The 26,195-nt window shown below is 39.8% G+C and overlaps 1 protein-coding gene across 1 annotated transcript in view; it reads right to left on the minus strand.

Moving 5' to 3' along the window:
- The window catches only part of LOC128661200 (multiple epidermal growth factor-like domains protein 6), a 160,346-nt gene that overhangs the window by 59,231 nt on the left and 74,920 nt on the right, over positions 1 to 26,195 (minus strand). Inside the window, exons 12-16 of the mRNA XM_053715450.1 lie at positions 19,232 to 19,357; positions 18,874 to 19,002; positions 17,134 to 17,226; positions 16,815 to 16,910; positions 1,280 to 1,375 (exon numbers count right to left, since the gene is read on the minus strand). Coding sequence (XP_053571425.1) covers positions 1,280 to 1,375; positions 16,815 to 16,910; positions 17,134 to 17,226; positions 18,874 to 19,002; positions 19,232 to 19,357 — 540 coding nt within the window. The remainder of the gene's footprint in view (positions 1 to 1,279; positions 1,376 to 16,814; positions 16,911 to 17,133; positions 17,227 to 18,873; positions 19,003 to 19,231; positions 19,358 to 26,195) is intronic.

A 26,195-nucleotide genomic window follows, 5' to 3' on the forward strand; every position in this document is an offset into this window, starting at 1 on the left:
CTATGTCATCACTCTCAGTTTATGCTGCCTTATATCAGACTTATTTCCGTTCTCCCTTACGTTCTGTGTTCATTCCCTCTCCTTTAGATTGTAAGCTTGAGAGCCTCTCTACCTGTAGGCCGCTTTGTATTTAAGTGAACTAATACTGATTGTGCTCAAGGGCAGGGCTTTCCCCTCCTTCTGTATAACTCAATGATTGCACCTACAACTGTAATGTACCCCAATACTGTACTTGTTTGTGTATTACTGTATCCCTGTAATGTTTTATTCTTTGTATAGTGCTGAGTAATCTGCTGGCGATAATAATAATAATAATGTTATTTTCCTATTCAGTTTAAGTAAGTTTTATGGAACCTCATGAGATCACAGCAAAGGCAAAGCACTGCTGATGCTGATTGGCTATTGTTTTTTTTTTTACCTGCAGCTGGGAAGCAGTTGAGTATAACTTTTTACACAGAACTTACTCTGCTGAGCTGAGGAGATTGTGAGGTAAAATATCTTCCTTTTTTACATAGAGATGCTCAGGTGATATTTTCCTGTCAGCTGTTTACAGTTATACTGCATCAGTTTCAAGTGATTTAGCATATGAGTATTATGTCCCTTTAATTCTTTCAAATAAAAATAGGTACATTTTTTATCTCTTGTTACAGAAAAACAAAGAACTCTTCTTCCATATTTGTGTTCCCTGTGGCATCACACGGTTGCCACCTCGGTCATGTTTCCTGGACACTTATGAGTTACACATGCTGCTGGGTAAGCAGGGCTGAACATGTATTGTGCCTCTGGACATCATATGAATAGTACCGATGAGCAGCACAATACGTGACACCCTGCAACATGTGTAACTCATAAGCTTCCAGGAAAACATGGCCGAGGTGGATACCCTAGGCATCACATTGATGTGAAACTCATGGAAGTGGACGCTGTGTTACAAGAACGTTACAATTTATTTTTACATTGTTCCAAAATAGTTGCAAACAATGCTGCCACCTAGTATTCAAGACGTTTGCACACTGAGCATATCTAAATGGGAATTCACCACTTAGTATCATTGAACCTGCATAACAAAGAAGAACTATCTTACAGATTGCTAAATCTCAAGAGACCCATGATTATATTCCAGATGTTATACATTAAGTATTTGGTCATTAAATTGGTTAAAACCTATATTAATGGCAGATTTACGTTCTCTGTAAATATCAAGGGCAGCACAGCATCAGATAACAAACTACACATGAGTATATTACAATGTGTATCAGATTAGTTACACAAAACTTACGTGTCAGACATTGCTCGCCACTATAGCCTGATGCGCACTGGCAGGTGTCAGGAGCAACACAGCGCCCCCCATTGGCACAGGACAGCTCACACACCGCTAAAAGAAAAAAAGTTACATTATTAATGACATAAAATTAGCGTGGTATATAAAAACACAAAGAAAATAGCGCTAGAAATCAAATATACAAAATATTTATTTCCAAACTAAAATGACTAACAATCAGTGAAAGAGTGTATAAAAGACACAAGGAATATAAATGTATCTGTCATTGAGATCAAACAATGTGGGGCTCACTTATCACCATATATTATTATTGCAGGACCTCTTGTTTGAGAAAAATTTTAACAATTCAAAAATTTTAAGGTATCAATACAAGCAATAGGTGTATATAAAATATGTTGATAAAATAAGTCAAATGAAAGACAATGCTGGTGATATATATATATAAAATGCTAGGGAAACACACTAATTACTGACAGCATGAATACTGTGCATATCAATACAGGAAATGAGACAAAATGCTAGCAGCACATCAAATAGTAAGGGGGATATTTATCAAAGTCTCAACTATGCTGCATTCGCCGGCACCAATACGCTCGCCTAGCACTGCGGCCGCGGACCTGAATATGATCTCCATATTTATAAAAAAAAAGCTGGCAAAGAGCTGCGCACCAAGTACGGGGCGATGAGCATCGGACTGTTAACTAACAGTCATCGATCTCGCTGCTATTCGGCCTTTTACCAACTTTATACCCTGTCACTAAACGCAGACACTATACTAAAATGTTTAACCCCTATCCCGCCGCAACTGTAATAAAGTCATTAACCCCTATCCCGCCGCTTCCGGACCCCCCACAACTGTAATAAAGATATTAACCCCTATCCCGCTGCTCCCGGACCCCGCCGCAACTGTAATAAAGTTATTAACCCCTAAATCTCTGGCCTCCCACATCACTACCATTAACTAAACCTATTAACCCCTAAACCGCCAGCCCCCCACATCGCCATAAACTAAATTAAGCTATTAACCCCTAAACCTAACAACCCGCTAACTTTACATTAAAATTACAAGATCCCTATCTTAAAATAAATTTAAAGTTACCTGTAGAATTAAACTATTAAGTAACCTACCCTAACTATTATACTAAAATTACATTAAACTAGCAATTAAATTGACTATATTACATATTAAAAAAACCACCTAATCCTACTCAAATTATTTAAATATACTATTAAAAATTACTAAATTACAAAAAAAAACCTGGTAACTTGCAAAAAATAAAAAACACTAAATTACGAGAAAAAAACAACAACCACATTATCAAAAATAAAAACAATTACACCTAATCTAATAGCCTATCAAAATAAAAAAGTCCCCCCGAAATAAAAAAAACCTAGCCTACAATAAACTATCAATGGCCCTTAAAAGGGCCTTTTTGCGGGGCATTACCCAAAAGAAATCAGCTCTTTTACCTGTAAAAGAACAGTAAAATACTCCCAACAGTAAAACCCACCATCCTATTGGCTGATTGGAACAGCCAATAGGATGAGAGCTGCTCAAATCCTATTGGCTGATTAGAACATACAATAGGATTTTAGCAGCTCTAATCCTATTGGCTGATTGGAACCTTTCAGCCAATAGGAATGCAATGAAAGCCATCTTGAATGACGTCAGTATCGTATCCATCCCTAGCAAAAGTCACTATCTATCCCTAGCAAAATTCACTATCCATCCATAGAAAAAGTCACTATCCATCCCTGGAAAATGTAAGTATCCATCCCTAACAAAAGTCACTATCCATCCCTTGCAAAAGTATGTATCCATCCCTGGCAAAAGTCACTATCCATAAGTCACTATCCATCCCTAGTAAAAGTCACTATCCATCCCTAGCAAACGTCACTATCCATCCCTAGCAAAAGTCACTATCCATCCCTAGCAAAAGTCACTATCCATCCCTAGCAAACGTCACTATCCATCCCTAGCAAAAGTCACTATCCATCCCTAGCAAAAGTCACTATCCATCCCTAGCAAACGTCACTATCCATCCCTAGTAAAAGTCACTATCCATCCCTAGCAAACGTCACTATCCATCCCTAGCAAAAGTAACTATCCATCCCTAGCAAACGTCACTATCCATCCCTAGCAAAAGTCACTATCCATCCCTAGAAAAGTCACTATCCATCCCTAGAAAAGTCACTATCCATCCCTAGCAAAAGTCACTATCCATCCCTAGCAAAAGTCACTATCCATCCCTAGCAAAAGTCACTATCCATCCCTAGCAAACGTCACTATCCATCCCTAGCAAAAGTCACTATCCATCCCTAGCAAAAGTCACTATCCATCCCTAGCAAAAGTCACTATCCATCCCTAGAAAAGTCACTATCCATCCCTAGCAAAAGTCACTATCCATCCCTAGCAAAAGTCACTATCCATCCCTAGAAAAGTCACTATCCATCCCTAGCAAAAGTCACTATCCATCCCTAGCAAACGTCACTATCCATCCCTAGCAAACGTCACTATCCATCCCTAGAAAAGTCACTATCCATCCCTAGAAAAGTCACTATCCATCCCTAGAAAAGTCACTATCCATCCCTAGCAAACGTCACTATCCATCCCTAGCAAACGTCACTATCCATCCCTAGCAAAAGTCACTATCCATCCCTAGCAAACGTCACTATCCATCCCTAGCAAAAGTCACTATCCATCCCTAGAAAAGTCACTATCCATCCCTAGAAAAGTCACTATCCATCCCTAGCAAAAGTCACTATCCATCCCTAGCAAAAGTCACTATCCATCCCTAGCAAAAGTCACTATCCATCCCTAGCAAAAGTCACTATCCATCCCTAGAAAAGTCACTATCCATCCCTAGCAAACGTCACTATCCATCCCTAGCAAAAGTCACTATCCATCCCTAGAAAAGTCACTATCCATCCCTAGCAAAAGTCACTATCCATCCCTAGCAAAAGTCACTATCCATCCCTAGCAAAAGTCACTATCCATCCCTAGAAAAGTCACTATCCATCCCTAGAAAAGTCACTATCCATCCCTAGAAAAGTCACTATCCATCCCTAGCAAAAGTCACTATCCATCCCTAGCAAAAGTCACTATCCATCCCTAGCAAAAGTCACTATCCATCCCTAGCAAAAGTCACTATCCATCCCTAGCAAAAGTCACTATCCATCCCTAGCAAAAGTCACTATCCATCCCTAGAAAAGTCACTATCCATCCCTAGCAAAAGTCACTATCCATCCCTAGCAAAAGTCACTATCCATCCCTAGCAAAAGTCACTATCCATCCCTAGCAAAAGTCACTATCCATCCCTGGAAAATGTAAGTATCCATCCCTAACAAAAGTCACTATCCATCCCTTGCAAAAGTATGTATCCATCCCTGGCAAAAGTCACTATCCATAAGTCACTATCCATCCCTAGTAAAAGTCACTATCCATCCCTAGCAAAAGTCACTATCCATCCCTAGCAAACGTCACTATCCATCCCTAGCAAAAGTCACTATCCATCCCTAGCAAAAGTCACTATCCATCCCTAGCAAACGTCACTATCCATCCCTAGCAAAAGTCACTATCCATCCCTAGCAAAAGTCACTATCCATCCCTAGCAAAGTCACTATCCATCCCTAGAAAAGTCACTATCCATCCCTAGCAAAAGTCACTATCCATCCCTAGAAAAGTCACTATCCATCCCTAGCAAAAGTCACTATCCATCCCTAGCAAAAGTCACTATCCATCCCTAGCAAAAGTCACTATCCATCCCTAGCAAAAGTCACTATCCATCCCTAGCAAAAGTCACTATCCATCCCTAGCAAAGTCACTATCCATCCCTAGAAAAGTCACTATCCATCCCTAGAAAAGTCACTATCCATCCCTAGAAAAGTCACTATCCATCCCTAGCAAAAGTCACTATCCATCCCTAGCAAAAGTCACTATCCATCCCTAGCAAAAGTCACTATCCATCCCTGGCAAAAGTCTCTATCCAACCCTAGCAAAAGTCACTATCCATCCCTAGCAAAAGTCACTATCCATCCCTAGCAAAGTCACTATCCATCCCTAGCAAATGTCACTATCCATCCCTATCAAAAGTCACTATCCATCCCTAGCAAAAGTCAGTATTTGTCCCTAGCAAAAGTCACTATTCATCCCTAGCAAAAGTAACTATCCATCCCTAGCAAAAGTAACTATCCATCCCTAGCAAAAGTAACTATCCATCCCTAGCAAAAGTAACTATTCATACCTAGGAAAAGTCACTATCCATCCCTAGCAAAGTCACTATCCATCCCTATCAAAAGTCACTATTCATCCCTAGCAAAAGTCACTATCCATCCCTGGCAAAAGTAATTATCCATCCCTGGCAAAAGTCACTATCCATCACTAGCTTAAGTCACTATCCATCACTAGCTTAAGTCACTATCCATCCCTAGTAAAAGTCACTATCCATCCCTAGCAAACGTCACTATCCATCCCTGGCAAAAGTAATTATCCATCCCTAGCAAAAGTCACTATCCATCCTTAGCAAAAGTCACTATCCATCCCTAGTAAGAATCACTATCCATCGATAGCAAAGTCACTATGTATCCCTATCAAAAGTCACTATCCATCCCTGGCAAAAGTAATTATCCAGCCAATAGAATTGACCTCGCATTCTATTGGATGATCCAATCAGCCAATCGGATTGAACTTCAAGATGGAGCCGTTCCTCGTCGGATGGATGAAGATAGAAGATGCCGCTTGGATGAAGACGTCTGCCGGTCCGGATGTGCTCTTCTGCTCGGATAGGATGAAGACTTCTGCAGGACTGGATTTCCTCTTCTGGCCCATCGGATGAAGACTTCGGCCCGGCTGGGTGAAGACGGCTCAAGGTAGGGTGATCTTCAATGGGGTAGTGTTAGGTTTTTTTAAGGGGGGATCGGGTGGGTTTTAGAGTAGGGGTGTGTGGGTGGTGGGTTGTAATGTTGGGCGGGGGGATTGTTCTTTTTTTTACAGGTAAAAGAGCTGATTACTTTGGGGCAATGCCCCGCAAAAGGCCCTTTTAAGGGCTATTTGTAATTTAGTTTAGGATAGGGAATTTTATTATTTTGGGGGGCTTTTTTATTTTATTAGGGGGCTTAGATTAGGTGTAATTAGTTTAAACTTCTTGTAATATTTTTTTATTTTTTGTAATTTAGTGTTTGTTTTTTTGTACTATAGTTTAGTTTATTTAATTTTATTTTATTTTAGATAATTGTAGTTCATTTATTTAATTAATTTATTGATAGTATAGTGTTAGGTGTAATTGTAACTTAGGTTAGGATTTATTTTGCAGGTAAATTTGTAATTATTTTAACTAGGTAGCTATTAAATAGTTATTAACTATTTAATAGCTATTGTACCTAGTTAAAATAAATACAAAGTTGCCTGTAAAATAAATATAAACCCTAAAATAGCTACAATGTAATTATTAGTTATATTGTAGCTATCTTATAGTTTATTTTATAGGTATTTAGTTTTAAATAGGAATAATTTAGTTAATAATAGTAATATTATTTATATTTATTTAAATAATAATTAAGTTAGGGGGGTGTTAGGGTTAGACTTAGGGGGTAATAAATTTATTGTAGGTGGCGGCGGTGTAGGGGGTTCAGATTAGGGGTTAATAAATTTAATGTAGGTGGCGGTGGGGTCCGGGAGCGGCGGTTTAGGGGTTAAACACTTTATTTAGGTGCGGCGGGGTCTGGGAGCGGCGGTTTAGGGGTTAATACATATAATGTAGGTGGCGGTAGGCTCCGGAAGCGGCAGTTTAGGGGTTAATACTAGGATAGGTTTATTGCGGTGTGGGCTATGGCGGTTTAGGGGTAAATAGTTAGGCTTATTGAGTTGTGGGGGGTTGTCGGTCTAGGGGTTAATACAATTATTGTTAGGAGTGAGAGGGGGGATTGCGGATATAGGGGTACACGTGTCGGGCTACTTTTGGGAGTTGTGTTAGACAGTTATGGGAGATTTCATATTTTAGTTAGTTTTTTTAGGCGCAGGCAGTTTCTAAAGTGCCGTAAGTCACTGGCGACTCCGGAAATTTGTAGTTACGCTCATTTCTGGATATCGCTAGTTTATCCGATTTACGCCACTTTAGCATCTGACGGCACTGTATATGTAATACCCCGATGTGCGAGGTGAAACTACGGGCGGCGCGGGTTCCCTCGCTTGCGCCGAAAACTACGCTGTATATCGGATCGCGCCCTAAGTGTGTAATCCAAGCCAGTGGTTAGCCAAATTGGGTCTGTTTACTCTAGAAAAAAATTAGCTTGAATATTTTATATAGATATATTTAAGGCCCATATACAGAGATGTGGAAATTTCTGTTTATTCCAAGACAATTTCTTGTGACAAGAGGTTACCTTTTAAAGCTAAAGTAAAGGAGATTTAATCTCCTGCAACGTGTGACACAACGTAAAAACATTTTTTCACTGTAATAATAATCAAATTGTGGAACTCGTTGCCTAAGGAGGTAGTGAATGCCAATACCTTAGATAAATTAAAAAAATGTCTTTGATACATTTTTGTCTACAAACAGGATTCAGGAATATGATTGTTTGTGCTAAATAGGCCAACACTTTCTAATTATATTAATGTAAGTGATTCAGGAATATGATTGTTTGTGCTAAATAGGCCAACACTTTCTAATTATATTAATATAAGTTCAATTGTCAGCTTCTTATCAGCTAAATCAAGAAGTATCTATAAAGGTTGAACTCGATGGACTTTTGTCTTTTATCAACCTCACTGTCATGATTCTGACCTCTTTAACAGGATGGAGCCCAATAGTAGGGTTAGCAGGGAACTGGGCAGATTGCACAGCATTAGAATGGAGACTCAAATATATACAACAGTCCTGTTTATTAGAAGGTTATGCAGGCAAATAACAAGTAATGTCCTGAAATAGTTTATACTGGGAAACAGGTACAAGCACAGAAGAAAACTGTACAAATCAGTATAACTGATGTTGATGTGCAAGTTCAGGCAGGCAAGCACCAAGTACTGAAAGGCCCACTTCAGGGTTAAGGACTGTAGTACAAACTTCTGGGCTAAACAAAGAAAATGCTGCTCCTGGGGAAAGCAAAGGTAATGCCAGCGTCTGTGTTAAAGTAAATGCCACTCCTGGGCAAAGCAAAGGTAATGCCAGCTTCTAGGCTAATCAAATAAATACAATGTGCTGAATACAAGCTGCAAGCAGCAGCAGAGTCAGTACTGGAGACAGGGTAAACACATAGGCACATCAGTTATTAAGGTACTGGACCAGGAAAACTGCAACAGGGAAAGTCAAAGCAGTAGTACTAACCGTGCCAAATGTAGAGACAAGGTCAGGATAGTCCAAGGTTCAAAGGCAGCAAATGTCCAAACATAGACACGGTCAACAGCAGGAAGTCCAAAAACAATCAGCAGGAACAGGATAAACTTCAGTGCCAAAGCAAAGAGTGAAGGCATAGGTTGCTTAATATGTAGTCAGAGAGCATCTCACTGATTGGCTAGCATCCAGAGAGGGTGGAGCTGAGAGACACACTTACTGCTGATAATATTCCTGCATAAACCTCTCCAAGTAAACATCCTCCAGTGACACAGATGTAGCAAACTGGACTCTGAAAATGGAATCCCTGGTTCAATCCCAGCTAGAGCCTATCAAGGGAGTAACCAGCGGTTTGCATTTTAGTAGAATCAGGAACAGAGCCCATGCAGATACATTTTTGATCATCGGCTCCACTGGGAGAAAGAGAAGCATTAGATGCTCTAAAGTGAAACAGTGATCCATAAAGGAGAAAAAGGATATAGGGGCAGATTTACCATTGTCTGTCCGACATGATACGCTGTAGCGTATCATGTCCGACAGACATCGCTGAATGCCGACAGCATTCACTTTCGGCATTAATCATTGCACAAGCAGTTCACCAGAACTGCTTGTGCAATGACGTCCCCTGCAGATTTGCGGCCAATCGGCCGCTAGCAGGGGTGTCAATTGTCTCGATCGTATAGGATCGGGTAGATTGAAGACCGCAGCCTCAGAGGCAGCGGACAAGTTATGGAGCAGCAGTCTTTAGACCGCTGCTTCATAACTGCTGTTTCTGGCGAGTCTGAAGGCTCGCACGGAAACGGCCCTTGTTAAATCAACCCCATAGGAGCGTACAGACAATGACACATTTATCAGAGTTTGAGTATTGAGACAATGTTTTGCTATCAAAAAAAATTGTTGCAAATTTTATAAGATGGTAAAGAAATATTTATTTTTATTTTATTTAATCTGAGACGTGATTATTTGATGTTTCCAGTCCCAAGGTTCCAATTTTCCATTATCTCATAAAGAACCATAAGTCCCTAATCAATATGAAACGTAGACCAATAGTAAAAGGGATGTGGTCTATTTTGGAGGCTTTGGTAGAATGATTACGAGATTTACTAAATTATCCATTACTTTCATCTTACCCTAAACACCTCTTGTGCATGATAAACAATATAACATAGAAAGATGTGATGAGTTAGTTAATAGATAATATAGTTGTCTAACACTCTGAAATTCCATATGACAAAGACATTACAGCCATTGTTTATTGATGTTGTTTGTTTTCTTTTATTTAGATCAGTATAAAAATGGCAAAGTTGAATTTAAGGATTTTAATGTGATAGTTTTGTGTTTTTCTCTTGACACGTAACTACTTTTGCGTGTGACTATTTTTGCAAAGGCACGGGACAGTAATAGGAGTACATTTTGCTCACTCTAACAATTTAATGGTTTGGTGAGAGCAGAAGAAAATCTATACTGTGAGTTTATCTTCATGTACAAAAGATACATAGATGACCTTCTATTTATAAGAAAAGGTATAAAGATGGGAGGTGCTCCATTGGGGAATTTTATTAGCTCTAAAGATTGTAGTTTACAGTTCAGATTTGATAATAATAGGGACCAATTGATTACCTTAAAATGTATTACTTATCAAGTAAATCTGTATTTAGACAAACCACTGCCAGAAATAGCTTAATAAACTCCTAAGCTTTACATTCCTGCTTTTCAAATAAAAATAGCAAGAGAACAAAGAAAATTTGATAATAGGAGTAAATTAGAAAGTTGCTTGAAATTGCCGCTCTATTTGAATCATGAAAAAAAAATGTTTGGGTCTAGTATCCCTTTAACTTGGTGTAGTTGTCTTGTACAAAGTAACTTGCTTTACAACAATCATAATAGACTGTAATGGAATACATTTAATATTTTCTTCTTAATATTTGCAATATAGTTCCTTGATAATAAATTAGCTAATATTTACTAATATTGGGCAAGATTACAAGTAGTTATGAGTTTTCCGTGCGCAATGTGATATTTTCGCAATCAATTTCAATTGCGCAGCTATTACAAGTTTTGAAAAATCGCAATTGCGTACGTGCATTTGCCTTTTATGCAACAATCCTTTCTGCGCTCGATTAGTTGTGGTTAACAGTTTTGCGCAACATAAAAGTTACACAAAACACATATAGTTATACTCATATTAACACTGTCTAATAAAAATGATTTAAATAAAATATTGCATAAAAAAGTTATAAGGCATCATAGATAAGAGATCTCGGGTAATAGAAAAAAAAGCTGATGCAGGGATTTTACATCGACATACATAAATTATAGAGAAACATCTATAGACATATGTTGAACTATGGAGATAATGAAAATATTTCACATTACAATCTTATGCACATTAAACAATATCTCAGAGGTATTTTCAAAGAGATGTCTGCATATAGATCTTGAGATATCTCGACATATATATATATATATATATATATATATATATTCACATACATATCTCGCTAAATAGATATATCAGTTTAAAAATCATCACATATATAGAGAAATATTTATAAATAAATAGAACATATTCCGTTTCGAAAAAAAATTCGCAATATGAAATATTTGCATTTTCATGTACACTTTTCAAGGAGAATACGTCATGGGCTTTACGCAACAGATTAGGGTTTTTGTGTGTTTTTTTTTTCTATTTGTCTTCTCCATTGACTTCTATGAGGAATGCGTTATTTTGCAACTTGTAATAGCTGCGCAACCACGAATGCGAAAAAGCCATAACGCACGCAGTGTTATCGCAACTGATTTGCTGTGCGACTTGTAATCTTGCTCGGTGTGTGTTAGTTTTGCACATGACTATCCATAGCTAGGGACACTGACCCTTTGTCTACAGGGTTTGTGAATACCCATAGCTAGTATAATTGATAATCGACACCTAGCGGCCATGATTAATATATTCATAAAGGCTGTAGCTTCCCATCCTTAGTTGCACTTATTATCCATCCCTGGGAGAAGAGACCATCCATAACTATGCATAGCTAGGGGCCCTGATTAACAATCCAAGGGTCAATCATTGTGCATGGGCTAGGTGCCCTGATTATTCATTCCTTATCTCAGTTACAATGCATAGTTATGGGCACAGATTATCCATCCCTAGTGACTTTGACTATGCATAGCTATGGGCACTGATTATCCATCCCTGGTGACTCTGATTATGTATAGCTATGGGCACTGATTATCCATCCATGTTGACTCTAACTATGTATAGCTATGGCCACCGATTATCCATCCCTGGTGACTCTGACTATGTATAGCTATGGGCACTGATTATCCATCCCTGGTGACTCTGACTATGTATAGCTATGGGCACTGATTATCTATCCCTGGTGACTGTGACTATGCATAGCTATGGGCACTGATTATCCATCCCTGGTGACTCTGACTATTCATAGCTATGGGAACTGATTATTCATCCCTGGTGACTGACTATGCATAGCTTTTGGATCTGATTATCCATCCCTAGTGACTGTGACTATGTATAGCTATGGGCACTGATTATCCATCCCTAGTGACTCTGACTATGCATAGATATTGGAACTGATTATCCATCCCTGGTGACTTTGACTATGCATAGCTATGGGCACTGATTATCCATTCCTTGTGACTGTGACTATGCATAGCTTTCGGAACTGATTATCCATCCTTGGTGACTGTGACTATGCATAGCTATGGGCACTAATTATCCATCCCTAGTGACTGTGACTATGCATAGCTATGGACACTGATTATCCATCCCTGGTGACTGTGACTATGCATAGCTATGGGCACTGATTATCTATTGCAGAGGGTTGTGACTATGTATAGCTATGGACACTGATTATCCATCCCTGGTGACTGAGACTTTGTATAGCTATGGGCACTGATTATCTATTCCAGGGGGTTGTGACTATGTATAGCTATGGGCACTGATTATCCATCCCTGGTGACTGTGACTATGCATAGCTATGGGCACTGATTATCCATCCATGTTGACTCTAACTATGTATAGCTATGGCCACCGATTATCCATCCCTAGTGACTATGACTATGCATAGCTATGGGCACTGATTATCCATCCCTGGTGACTGACTATGCACAGCTTTGGGCACTTATTATCCATCTCTGGTGACTCTGACTATGCATAGTTATGGGCAGTGATTATCCATCCCTAGTGACTATGACTATGCATAGCTACGGGCACTGATTTTCCATCCCTGGGGACTGTGACTATGTATAGCTATGGGCACTGATTATCTATTCCAGGGGGTTGTGACTATGTATAGCTATGAGCACTGATTATCCATTCCTGGTTCCTGGTGACTGTGACTATGCATAGCTATGGGCACTGATTATCTTTTGCAGAGGGTTGTGACTATGTATAGCTATGGGCACTGATTATCCATCTCTGGTGACTGAGACTATGCATAACTATGGGTAGTGATTATCCATCCCTAGGGACTAACTATGCATAGCTATGGGTACTGATTATCCATCCCTAGTGACTCTGACTATGCATAGTTATGGGCACATTATCCATCCCTAGTGACTCTGACCATGCATAGCTATGGGCACTGATTATCCATCCATGGTGAATGTGACTATGCATAACTTTGGGCACTGATTATACATCCCTGGTGACTCTAACTATGAATTGCTATGGGCACTGATTATCCATCCCTGGTGACTCGGACTATGCATAGCTATGGGCACTGATTATCTATTCCAGGGGGTTGTGACTATGCATAGCTATGGGCACTGATTATCCATCCCTTGTGACTGTGACTATGCATAGCTATGGGCACTGATTATCCATCCCTGGTGACTCTGATTATGTATAGCTATGGGCACTGATTATCCATCCATGTTGACTCTAACTATGTATAGCTATGGCCACCGATTATCCATCCCTGGTGACTCTGACTATGTATAGCTATGGGCACTGATTATCTATCCCTGGTGACTCTGACTATGCATAGCTATGGGCACTGATTATCCATCCCTGGTGACTGTGACTATGCATAGCTATGGGCACTGATTATCCATCCCTGGTGACTATGACTATGCATAGCTACGGGCACTGATTTTCCATCCCTGGTGACTGTGACTATGCATAGATATTGGAACTGATTATCCATCCCTGGTGACTCTGACTATGCATAGCTGTGGGCACTGATTATCCATCCCTGGCGACTATGACTATGCATAGCTTTGGGCACTGATGCTCTTTTCCAGGGGGTTGTGTCTATATATAGCTATGGGCATTGATTATCCATCCCTGGCAACTCTGACTATGCATAGCTATGGGCACTGATTATCCATCCCTGGTGACTATGACTATGCATAGCTTTGGGCACTTATTATCCATCCCTGGTGACTCTGACTATGCATAGTTATGGGCAGCGATTATCCATCCCTAGTGACTATGACTATGCATAGCTATGGGCACTGATTATCCATCCCTGGTGACTGTGACTATGCATAGCTATGGGCACTGAATATCTATTGCAGAGGGTTGTGTCTATGTATAGCTATGGGCACTGATTATCTATCTCTGGTGACTGAGCCTATGTATAGCTATGGGCGCTGATTATCCATCCCTGGTGACTCTGACTATGCATCGCTATGGGCACTAATTATCCATTCCTGGTGACTGTGACTATGCATAGCTGTGGGCAGTGATTATCCATCCCTGTTTACTGTGACTATGCATAGCTTAAGGAACTGATTATCCATCCCTGGTGACTGTGACTATGCATAGCTATGGGCACCGATTATCCATCCCTGGGGACTGTGACTATGCATAGCTATGGGCACTGATTATCTATTCCAGGGGGTTGTGACTATGCATAGCTATGGGCACTGATTATCCATCCCTTGTGACTGTGACTATGTATAGCTATGGCCACCGATTATCCATCCCTGGTGACTCTGACTATGTATAGCTATGGGCACTGATTATCTATCCCTGGTGACTCTGACTATGTATAGCTATGGGCACTGATTATCCATCCCTGGTGACTGTGACTATGCATAGCTATGGGCACTGATTGTCCATCCCTGGTGACTATGACTATGCATAGCTACGGCACTGATTTTCCATCCCTGGTGACTGTGACTATGCATAGATATTGGAACTGATTATCCATCCCTGGTGACTCTGACTATGCATAGCTGTGGGCACTGATTATCCATCCCTGGCGACTATGACTATGCATAGCTTTGGGCACTGATGCTCTTTTCCAGGGGGTTGTGTCTATATATAGCTATGGGCATTGATTATCCATCCCTGGCAACTCTGACTATGCATAGCTATGGGCACTGATTATCCATCCCTGGTGACTATGACTATGCATAGCTTTGGGCACTTATTATCCATCCCTGGCGACTATGACTATGCATAGCTTTGGGCACTGATGCTCTTTTCCAGGGGGTTGTGTCTATATATAGCTATGGGCATTGATTATCCATCCCTGGCAACTCTGACTATGCATAGCTATGGGCACTGATTATCCATCCCTGGTGACTATGACTATGCATAGCTGTGGGCACTTATTATCCATCCCTGGCGACTATGACTATGCATAGCTTTGGGCACTGATGCTCTTTTCCAGGGGGTTGTGTCTATATATAGCTATGGGCATTGATTATCCATCCCTGGCAACTCTGACTATGCATAGCTATGGGCACTGATTATCCATCCCTGGTGACTATGACTATGCATAGCTTTGGGCACTTATTATCCATCCCTGGTGACTCTGACTATGCATAGTTATGGGCAGCGATTATCCATCCCTAGTGACTATGACTATGCATAGCTATGGGCACTGATTATCCATCCCTGGTGACTGTGACTATGCATAGCTATGGGCACTGAATATCTATTGCAGAGGGTTGTGTCTATGTATAGCTATGGGCACTGATTATCTATCTCTGGTGACTGAGCCTATGTATAGCTATGGGCGCTGATTATCCATCCCTGGTGACTCTGACTATGCATCGCTATGGGCACTAATTATCCATTCCTGGTGACTGTGACTATGCATAGCTGTGGGCACTGATTATCTATCCCTGTTTACTGTGACTATGCATAGCTTAAGGCACTGATTATCCATCCCTGGTGACTGTGACTATGCATAGCTATGGGCACCGATTATCCATCCCTGGGGACTGTGACTATGTATAGCTATGGGCACTGATTATCTATTTCAGGGGGTTGTGACTATGTATAGCTATGGGCACTGATTATCCATCTCTGGTGACTGAGACTATGCATAGATTTGAGCAGTGATTATCCATCCCTAGGGACTGACTATGCATAGCTATGGGTACTGATTACCCATCCCTAGTGACTGTGACTATGCACAGCTATGGGCATTGATTATCCATCCCTGGTGACTGTGACTATGCATAGCTATGGGCACTGATGCTCTTTTCCAGGGGGTTGTGTCTATATATAGCTATGGGCATTGATTATCCATCCCTGGCAACTCTGACTATGTATAGCTATGGACACTGATTATCCATCCCTGGTGACTCTGACTATGTATAGCTTTGGGCACTGATTATCCATCCCTGGCGACTCTGACTATGCATTGCTATGGGCACTGATTATCCATCCCTGGTGACTCTGACTATGCATAGCTATGGACACTGATTATCCATTTCTGAGTACTGAAGCTATTCCAGGGGGTTGTGACTATGTATAGCTATGGGCACTGATCATCCATCCCTGGTGACTGTGACCATGTATAGCTATGGGCACTGATTATCTATCTCTGGTGGCTTTTACTACCTGTAGCTATGGGCACTTATTAATAATCCCTGGGGACTGTGACTATGCATATTCACGGGATTGTATACAGAATCTATAGTTAAAAGCAATTAAATATGTAATTTTGATTGCAAAACCTTTTTCTTTTTACACTCGAGGGACAAATTACTTTAAATTTGACTTTGTTTATCTACTCTACTGATTAACAAGCTCCAGCATGAAATCCATAAAATGCCTTTCAGCCTTTTGAGGGAGGGGAAAACTACAATTTAATTAAATTACAGGAAAAATAAACAATGAAAGTGTACTGTAAAGGTGTTTCACTATGTACAATTGAATATGTTATGGGGAATTAGAATTTGAAACTAATATTCCATTATATAACCTTATAGGTAGTTACCTGCCTGACAGCCGGATCCTCCCCATCCACTCGGACACAGACACATGTTGTGGCGCATGCACGTACCTCCGTGAGCACAAGGGGGTGCACACATTGCTAAGGGAAAACACATGCAATTAAGTTATGCTAATGATACAGGGATGACAGGATTACAGGGATTTATTAAAGGCTAAAGGCACGTTAGCTACAGACCTGAGATATTCAGTAACATTAAGATATTGTGCTATTCATATAAACATAATCCCTCTTACATATGACATTAGTAGTCTGACAGTAAACAATGAGTATTCTGAAGAAAACAGCTTTTAGAGCCACCTACCTGAGCAGCCCGGTCCTGGGTACCCAGCAGGACAGTCACAGGTATCTGGTGCCACACAAACCCCAGAGTTCTGGCACGGTGGGTTACACACAGCTGGCAGCAAAAACAGGAAGCAGGTGAATGCTGGGTGTACATAAGTCCTCTAAGATCACATGCTGCCCTAGGCCCACACATGCAGATATCACATCTGTCCCACATTGTGCATGACTGTTACAGTTTGGCAGCTCTGTCTATTGTTCCTTACGTAGCCCTTCACGACTGTATAAAAGTCCTGGTCTGCTGAGGATTTTCAAGCCACACCCAACCCACCAACTTCCCACCCAGATCTCAGCAGCTCCCTCTCTAATTTCCCTCAATAGGTGTCTGATAATCTTAAGCTCTCTGCTCTGGCAAAACTATCTAAAAAGTGTTGTCAGTACTATCAGGTCCTCAAAGAATTTTATAAAGGAACATTTTAGCTTCAGAGCTGTTTTTATAGCTATGTGAGGTTTTGGATGTGAAGGAGAGACACCTACATTATAATATAATGCTCAAAAAAGCCCGTAAGATTCGGTGAGATTTCTCTCCATGCAGGAGTTTCATAATGTCATAAGCCTCCTCAACCTCGTACAAAAAGATGTAAATGTCCTACCGGCCCCAACACCTCGCATGTTGTTTATTTATATTTTTTGTCTCTTTTTGCTAATGTGTCTCCTGTTTCTCTGTCTCACTCTTTGTATCTCCAGCCCCTTCTCACCCCCTGTTGTTGGTGTGTAATGTGTGGCGGCATTTACTCCTATAGTGTGGGTGTAGCGCTGGTTAGTAACCAACACAAGGAATTCTATCCTGACCACCTACTGCACTTGTGGAGGAATCAAATGAAATGTGTTAAATACTAGAGTTAGGGCTAGATAACAAGTGGAGAGCAAAATTATTAGCACTATTGTACATTAAAGGAATAGTCCAGTCAAAATTATACTTTCATCATTCAGATTTTTAGCAACTTTGCAATTTACTCCTATTATCATTTTTTTCTTCATTCTCTAGCTAAAGCAAGATCATAAGCATAGGAGCCGGCCCATTTTTGGTTCAGCACCTGGGTAGCCACCAATCAGCAAGCGCTACCCAGGTGCTGAACCAAAAATAGGCCGGCTCCTAAGCTTACATTCAAATAAAGATACCAAGAGAACGAAGACAAATTGATAATAGGAGTAAATTAAAAAGTTGTTTAAAATTGCTGCTCTGTCTGAATCATGAACGTTTCATTTTGACTAAAGTATTCCTATAACATAGCTCAAGTAATCAATAATCCTCTTATCTTTGCGCTCATGTTCCAAAGCTATTTTTTCAAGTGATAGTCTAGTGCGCTAAATCGCTCACATATGGGGGAGTGCAGTCAAATCCATGACAGATATTACTGAAGTGGTAAACTGAAGGTGCGCTAAGGAAATGGTGAACAAGTAGTGACGTTCATCATGTAGTTCTGGGCTATACTATTAATAATAATGGTTTACTTCAAGCCTTAAATCCTCTAAATGTTACATTGCTATTTTGGACTTTAGATAAATGTTTAGCTTTAGAGTGTGAGCATTTTTCATTTGTCAGTTCAACCTACTCACTAAACTGCTGTTGTTAAGTTGTGTGTAGTTGTGTTCAGTTGTGGTCACATGATACAGAGTGCGACAAACATTTACCAGAGCAGATCTCTGCGCTTTTACACACGGTCCTGCCTAAAGCCTGGGTATGTACTATTCCCCTTACGCTGGCACTTAGTGGAGTCATCAGAGCGGATGATGAAGCCCTTTAAGCAGCTGCAGTTGTATGTTCCAGGGTAGTTATCACAATTCTGTTCACAGCCTCCGCGAGTAAAATCAGCACATTCATCTAAATCTGTGTAAAATAATCACAAAATGTGTGTTGTCCTTATAATGCATTAAATATTATGTCTCATTATACAGAGAGAGCATAAAGTCAGAGAGGAACAAAGGGAGACAAAAGCATTAGACAGCTCTGCTGGCTCTGTAGCTCACAATCTAACAACTGTTGTTTGGAGAAGCTTGAAGGAAGAGTAACAAATACATTGCTGTTTCTGAAGTTACATTTAAATCACATCTCTCACCATCACAAGTTCTTCTGTTGCTATTGAGGACCCAGCCTGGTCGACAGCTGCATTCAAATCCTCCTTCCTGACGCTCAGTGCAGAAATGGTCACAGCCGCCGTTATTCAGCTGACATGATGTGATGTCTGCCAGAGAGACAATGATGATAAAGGGGAATAAAACACAATCAGCTAGATTACGAGTTTTGCGTTTTGAGTGAAAAAGCATTGTTATGCTTCATAACGCTGCTTTTTCCCTAACGCCGCTATTACAAGTCTTGTAGGTATATTTGTACAGCACACCTTTTTGGCTGTCACGCAACGTCAGTACCGCACTTTTAAAAAAAGTCCTTTTTCAATGGGACTTCCATAGCGCTGCTATTACGAGTTTTCCGGTGAGGCCAAAAAGTGAGCAGTACAGCCTAAAATGACAAGATCCGTAGCGCCATCTAAAGTCAGTAGTTGTGAGTTTTATGCTACAAAGCTGTAGAATAAAACTCATAACTAAACTGTCACAAAGTACACACACACCTATAAACTACCTATTAACCCATAAACCAAGGCCCTCCCGCATCGCAAACACTATATTAAAGTTATTAACGACTAATCTGCCACTCCGGAAATCACCACCACTATTAAAATGCATTAACCCCTATTCCGCCGCTCCCCATCATCATCGCCACTATAATAAACCTATTAACCCCTAAACCGCCGCCCTCCTACATAGCAAACACTATTTAAATATTATTAACCCCTAATCTGCCGTCCGCCCACACCACCGCTATAATAAACCAAATAACCACTAAACCGCAAGCCCCCCACAACGAAATATACTAAATTAAACTATTAACCCCTAAACCTCTGGCCTCCCACATCACTACATAAATATATTAACCCCTAGACCTAACGTAACCCTAAGCATAAGCATAACCCTAACGTAACCCTAACACTAACACCCCCTAACTTAAATATAATTAAAATAAATCTAAATAAAACTTACAATTATTACCTAAATAATTCCTATTTAAAACTAAATACAAACTTACCTGTAAAAAAAAACCTAAGCTAGCTACAAAATAACTAATAGTTACATTGTAGCTATCTTAGGCTTTATTTTTATTTCACAGGTAAGTTTGTATTTATTTTAACTAGGTAGACTAGTTAGTAAATAGTTATTAAGTATTTACTAGCTACCTAGTTAAAATAAATACACATTTACCTGTAAAATAAAACCTAACCTGCCTTACACTAAAACCTAACATTACAATAAAATTAAATAAATTAAAATATTAAAATACAATTATCTAAATTACAAAAAAATAAAAAACGAAATTATCAAAAATAAAAACATATTACTCTAATCTTAATCTAATAGCCCTATCAAAATAAAAAAAGCCTCCCCAAAATAAAAAAAACCCTAGCCTTCACTAAACTGCCAATGGCCCTTAAAAGGGCCTTTTGCGGGGCATTGCCCCAAAGAAATCAGCTCTTTTACCTGTAAAAAAAAATACAAACAACCCCCCAACAGTAAAACCCACCACCCACCCAACCAAACCCCCCAAATAAAAACCTATCTAAATAAACCTAAGCTAACCATTGCCCTGAAAAGGGCATTTGGATGGGCATTGCCCTTAAAAGGGTATTTAGCTCTTTTACATTGTCCAAACCCTAAGCTAAAAATAAAACCCACCCAATAAACCCTTAAAAAAAAACTAACACTAACCCCTGACGATCCACTTTCAGTTTTCGAAGACCGGACATCCATCCTCATCCAGGCGGCAGAAGTCCTCATCGAAGCCAGCAGAAGTCTTCATCCAAGTGGGCAGAAGTCCTCAACGAAGCCGGCAGAAGTCTTCATCCAAGCGGCAGAAGTCTTCATCCAAGCGGCAGAAGTCTTCATCCAAGCGGCATCTTTTATCTTCATCCATCCGGCGCAGAGCGGGACCATCTTCTAGACATCCGGCGTGGAGCATCCTCTTCTTACGATCGCTGCTGGTAAATTAAGTTTCCCTTTAAGTGACGTCATCCAAGATGGCGTCCATTACATTCCAATTGACTGACCAATAGGAATTAAAGGGGAAAAAATCCTATTGGCTGTTGCAATCAGCCAATAGGATTGAGCTTTCATCCTATTGGCTGATTGGAATAGCCAATAGAATGCGAGCTCAATCCTAGAATTCTATCAGCCAATTGGAATGTAAGGGACGCCATCTTGGATGACGTCACTTAAAGAGAAACTTCATTTAAGAAGAGGATGCTCCCCGCCGGATGTCTTGAAGATGGACCAGCTCCGCACTGGATGGATGAAGATAGAAGATGCCGTCTGGATGAAGACTTCTGCTGCTTGGATGAAGACTTCTGCTGCTTGGATGAAGACTTCGGCTGGCTTCGAGGAGGACTTCTTCCTGCTTGGATGAAGACCTGCCGGCTTCGATGAGGACTTCTGCCACCTGGATGAGGATGGATGTCCGGTCTTCGAAAACTGAAAGTGGATCGTCGGGGGTTAGTGTTAGGTTTTTTAAGGGTTTATTGGGTGGGTTTTATTTTTATCTTAGGGTTTGGGCAATGCAAAAGAGCTAAATGCCCTTTTAAGGGCAATGGCCATCCAAATGCCCTTTTCAGGGCAATGGTTAGCTTAGGTTTATTTAGATAGGTTTTTATTTGGGGGATTTGGTTGGGTGGGTGGTGGGTTTTACTGTTGGAGGTTTTTTTGTAATTTTTTTTTACAGGTAAAAAAGCTGATTTCTTTGGGGCAATGCCCCGCAAAAGGCCCTTTTAAGGACCATTGACAGTTTAGTATAGGCTAGGAGTAATTCGTTTTTATTTTTGATGATTTCGTTTTTTATTTTGTGTAATTTAATGTTTATTTTTTTTGTAATTTAGATAATTGTATTTGATTAATTTAATTTATTTTATTTTATTGTAATGTTAGGTTTTAGTGTAAGGCCGGTTAGGTTTTATTTCACAGGTAATTTTGTATTTATTTTAACTAGGTAGCTAGTAAATAGTTAATAACTATTTACTAACTAGTCTACCTAGTTATAATAAATACAAACTTACCTGTGAAATAAAAATAAAACTTAAGATAGCTACAATATAACTATTAGTTATATTGTAGCTAGCTTAGGATTTATTTTACAGGTAAGTATTTAGTTTTAAATAGTAATTATTTAGGTAATAATTGTAAGTTTTATTTAGAATTATTTTAATTATTTAAGTTAGGGGGTGTTAGGGTTAAGTTAGGGTTATGCTTAGGGTTACGTTAGGGTTAATATATTTATTTAGTGTTAGTGATGTTGGAGGCCAGAGGTTTAGAGGTTAATAACTTTAGTATAGTTAGGTGGCAGATTAGGGGTTATTAACTGTAATGTAAGTGGCGGCGATGTTAAGGGCGGCAGATTAGGGGTTACTAAGTGTATTTAGTTATAAGTGTATTTAGGTGGCGGCGATGTTAGGGGCAGCAGATTAGGGCTTAATAACATTTTTAAGTGGCGTCGATGTTGGGGGCAGCAGATTAGGGGTGTTTAGACGTGGTTTTTATGTTAGGGTGTTAGGTTTAAACATAACTTTTTCTTTCCCCATAGACATCAAAGGGGCTGCGTTACGGAGCTTTTGTTTCTGCGATCACAGGTGTTAGGCTTTTTTTTGCCGGCTCTCTCCATTGATGTCTATGGGGAAATCGGGCACGAGCACTTCAAAGCAGCGCTTGTATTTGGGTGAAGCATGGAGCTCAACGCCACCATATTGCCCACGCAAGCCTGCTTTTTGTAAACTTGTAATAGCAGCGCTATGAAAGGTGAGTGATGAAAATAACGTACACAAAATTAGCGAGCAGCCATAACACCATCACTTGTAATCTAGCCGTTTTTAAGTACACAATTTTGATACTGACTTGCATTAAATGAACACCTTGCCTGTCACAATTGTTTTATAATAGCCACATTCTCTCCACCATTGTCTTTTGTGGAGACAGTTTTGACTTATTGCTGGACAACAACTAACCACTGTCATTTTGTTAGCAAAGCTATCATTGGTTGGCCAGTTAGGGATAGATATGTAGCAGGGTTAGGCTTGTGATGTCTGCAATGTGCACTTCCAATTCTCAAAATTTATAAAACTATTTATAATTAAAAAAGAGAACAATTTGGCAAAATAAATAATAAAAGTATATTGCAAAAGTTTTTAGTTTACTACTCATAATTAAACATTTAAAGTGTTTTAATGTCAATTTAAAGTTGTAGTAATGATGCTGCAGGGTTATAGAAATGACCAGAGATTCTGTTTAAACCCTGCAGAGACCAACAACATTGTGTTTAAGTATCCATTAAGATATATTTAAAGGTCCAGGTAACATTTAAAGTACATAGTAGGCATTTCAAATTTGCATAGAAGAAGTTTTACAAAATATTTTTTTAAAAAGTTACCCCATGTTGTTTTTTTAACTATCACTAGCAAGTGTAGGTTATGTAAATGCAGAATGGCATAAGCGTTGTGCTCATCACTGCCTGCGCACAGAACAAACGTGGTATCATGTTTTGCTCAGCTGGCTGAGTGCACAGTACAAATGATCACAAAATACTGCTGTGTATATACAGTATGCTTTTACCTCCTTATTATTCAAGGTTGTAATATGCTACTATGCTGCTTTGTATGGCAGCCAAGGGGTTAAGTATTGCATTAGTTCCATTATTGTTAGGACAATCACTGTTATTATTTCAATACTACGGTTACTTATCTATAGAGAGTACAGAGTCGGAAACTATTAACTATTGCAAAAAAAAAGAAAAAAAGTTAAAATACACTTTGATATTTTCTTTCTTTCACTTTTCTTAGTGTTGGTTGCTACAAACTTATAATTTAACACAGCTTATTAATTAAAGTAGAAGGTATCTATTTGCCAGAACACTGTGCACGATTTCATATTTTACTATTTCTAGAGTTGGAAGATACAGGAGAAACTATGTGGGCATCATTTTGTCTATCATTTCTATAACCTATCCAGTCAGAATGAATCTAGGCAAGCAGGACTCTGTGCTGCACATACCAGACACCGGCTGAAGGAAAACTCCAGGCACCAATTACAAGGGGACTTCTGATAAAGGCGCCTATTTAACAAATGTCTGTCCGACATGATACGATCTGACAGACTAGAGCAATACGCTCTCCGCATTCAGCATTGCACCAGCAGCTCTTGTGAACTGCTGGTGCAACGCTGCCCCCTCGGCCTCTAGCAGGGGCTGTCAATCAAACGGATCGTATTTGATCGGGTTGATTTCACGTGATCTCTGTCCGCCTCCTCAGAGCAGGCGGACAGGTTATGGAGCAGCGGTCTTTAGACCGCTGATTCATAACTGGTGTTTTTGGCGAGTCTGAAGGCTTGCCGGGAACACGGGGCATCAAGCTCCATACAGAGCTTGATAAATGGGCCCCATAGAGAGAACTTGCATAGCTCTGTGATCTGCCAGTGAGAGAGGAAGGGCACTGGTTAACCTCATGCTGCCAGGCTGATCCCCCGCACTATGTAGGCATTGTATAAGTATGAGCTGCCGGATGATCCGTAAACTATCCAGCACCTCCTACACAATCAGTTCTGGGATAGTAACAACCTCTAGGCATCTGAGTCTGATATTAGCTTTAATATACATATATATATATATTTATATTTATATATATAAAGAAATAGGGAGGACAGTCTCAGCACCCTGGCAAGGCTATTAAAAGGGACATGGAACCCCTTTTTTTCATGATTCAGACAGCACATGCAATGAAAAAAATAAGTACTTATTCTCTTGGTATCCTTTGTTGAATTAGCAGCAATGCACTACTTGGAGCTACCTGAACACATCAAACACATCAGGTGAGTCAATGACAAGAGGCATATATGTGCAACCACCAGCTAGCTCCCAGTAGTGCATTGCTGCTTCTGAATCAGGACTTGCTGTATGTGAATGGAGCACTGTGACTGATTTGTAACAAGTATTAAACAATAAAATGTTCCTGTTACACTAGAATGTGTCTTTAATCACATGCGGATTAATATCAGCATTAGAGCGAATTGTCCTTGCTGATGAGTGATCTAACCACCTTACTGACTACATGTATTATTTCAGTCATGTGACACATTATGGATGTCATGTGATCTAACCACCTTACTGACTACATGTATTATTTCAGTCATGTGACACATTATGGATGTCAGGTGTTCTAATAACCCAATGGCATCATTTGCAGCAGGCATTAACACATTGGGGCCGATTTATCAAAGCATCAATCTAGACGCATTCGCTGCAGCCAATACGCTAGCCAGATATCGCTGACACAAATCTACATTCGATGGTCTTATTTATCAACACGTCTGTCAAACTCACATGTGTCAAGTCCGGGGCGAATATCATCGGACAGTTGATAAATAAAAAGCATCGAAGTTGCGGATATCCTTATTTATCAAATCATCTACCCTGAGTGTCCATCAAGTGAAGACATTTTTGTCTTCTTTTTGCAACTTTATTTATACCATTTCATTCCTGTCCATGAACACATACAGTCCTCTAAAGCTAATCTTTTATTTTATATCTGTTAATGTCTTTCAAATAGCTAGATTTATACCTGAACAAACAATAAATCTCATAGAAATGCACTTTTCTTTTTTTTTTTTAGACAAAAAATCTGATATATGATATTATCACATAGATTAAAGTGTATTTGTATTTCTAAAAATCATGATATGCTTATCTTATATATATTTTTTTAAAGATTATTAATGCCATTAATTTCTATGGCATTTGCGCGCTGAAAGGTGGTGGATCTAAAGTTAGGTACGCTGCGTCGGAATAGACGCGAGCGTACCTGTTGAATGGTTGATACATTTCTAATTTGGGCGCATAGAGTCGTATGTGAGGGCGGATTACCAGTGATACGCTCAAATAACAATATCGATTTGCGTCAAAGTGATCTCGCGGGAGCGAATGTTTCGTCGGACTGTTAT

The sequence above is a fragment of the Bombina bombina genome, chromosome 5 (genome assembly GCF_027579735.1).
Source record: "Bombina bombina isolate aBomBom1 chromosome 5, aBomBom1.pri, whole genome shotgun sequence".
NCBI lineage: Eukaryota > Metazoa > Chordata > Amphibia > Anura > Bombinatoridae > Bombina > Bombina bombina.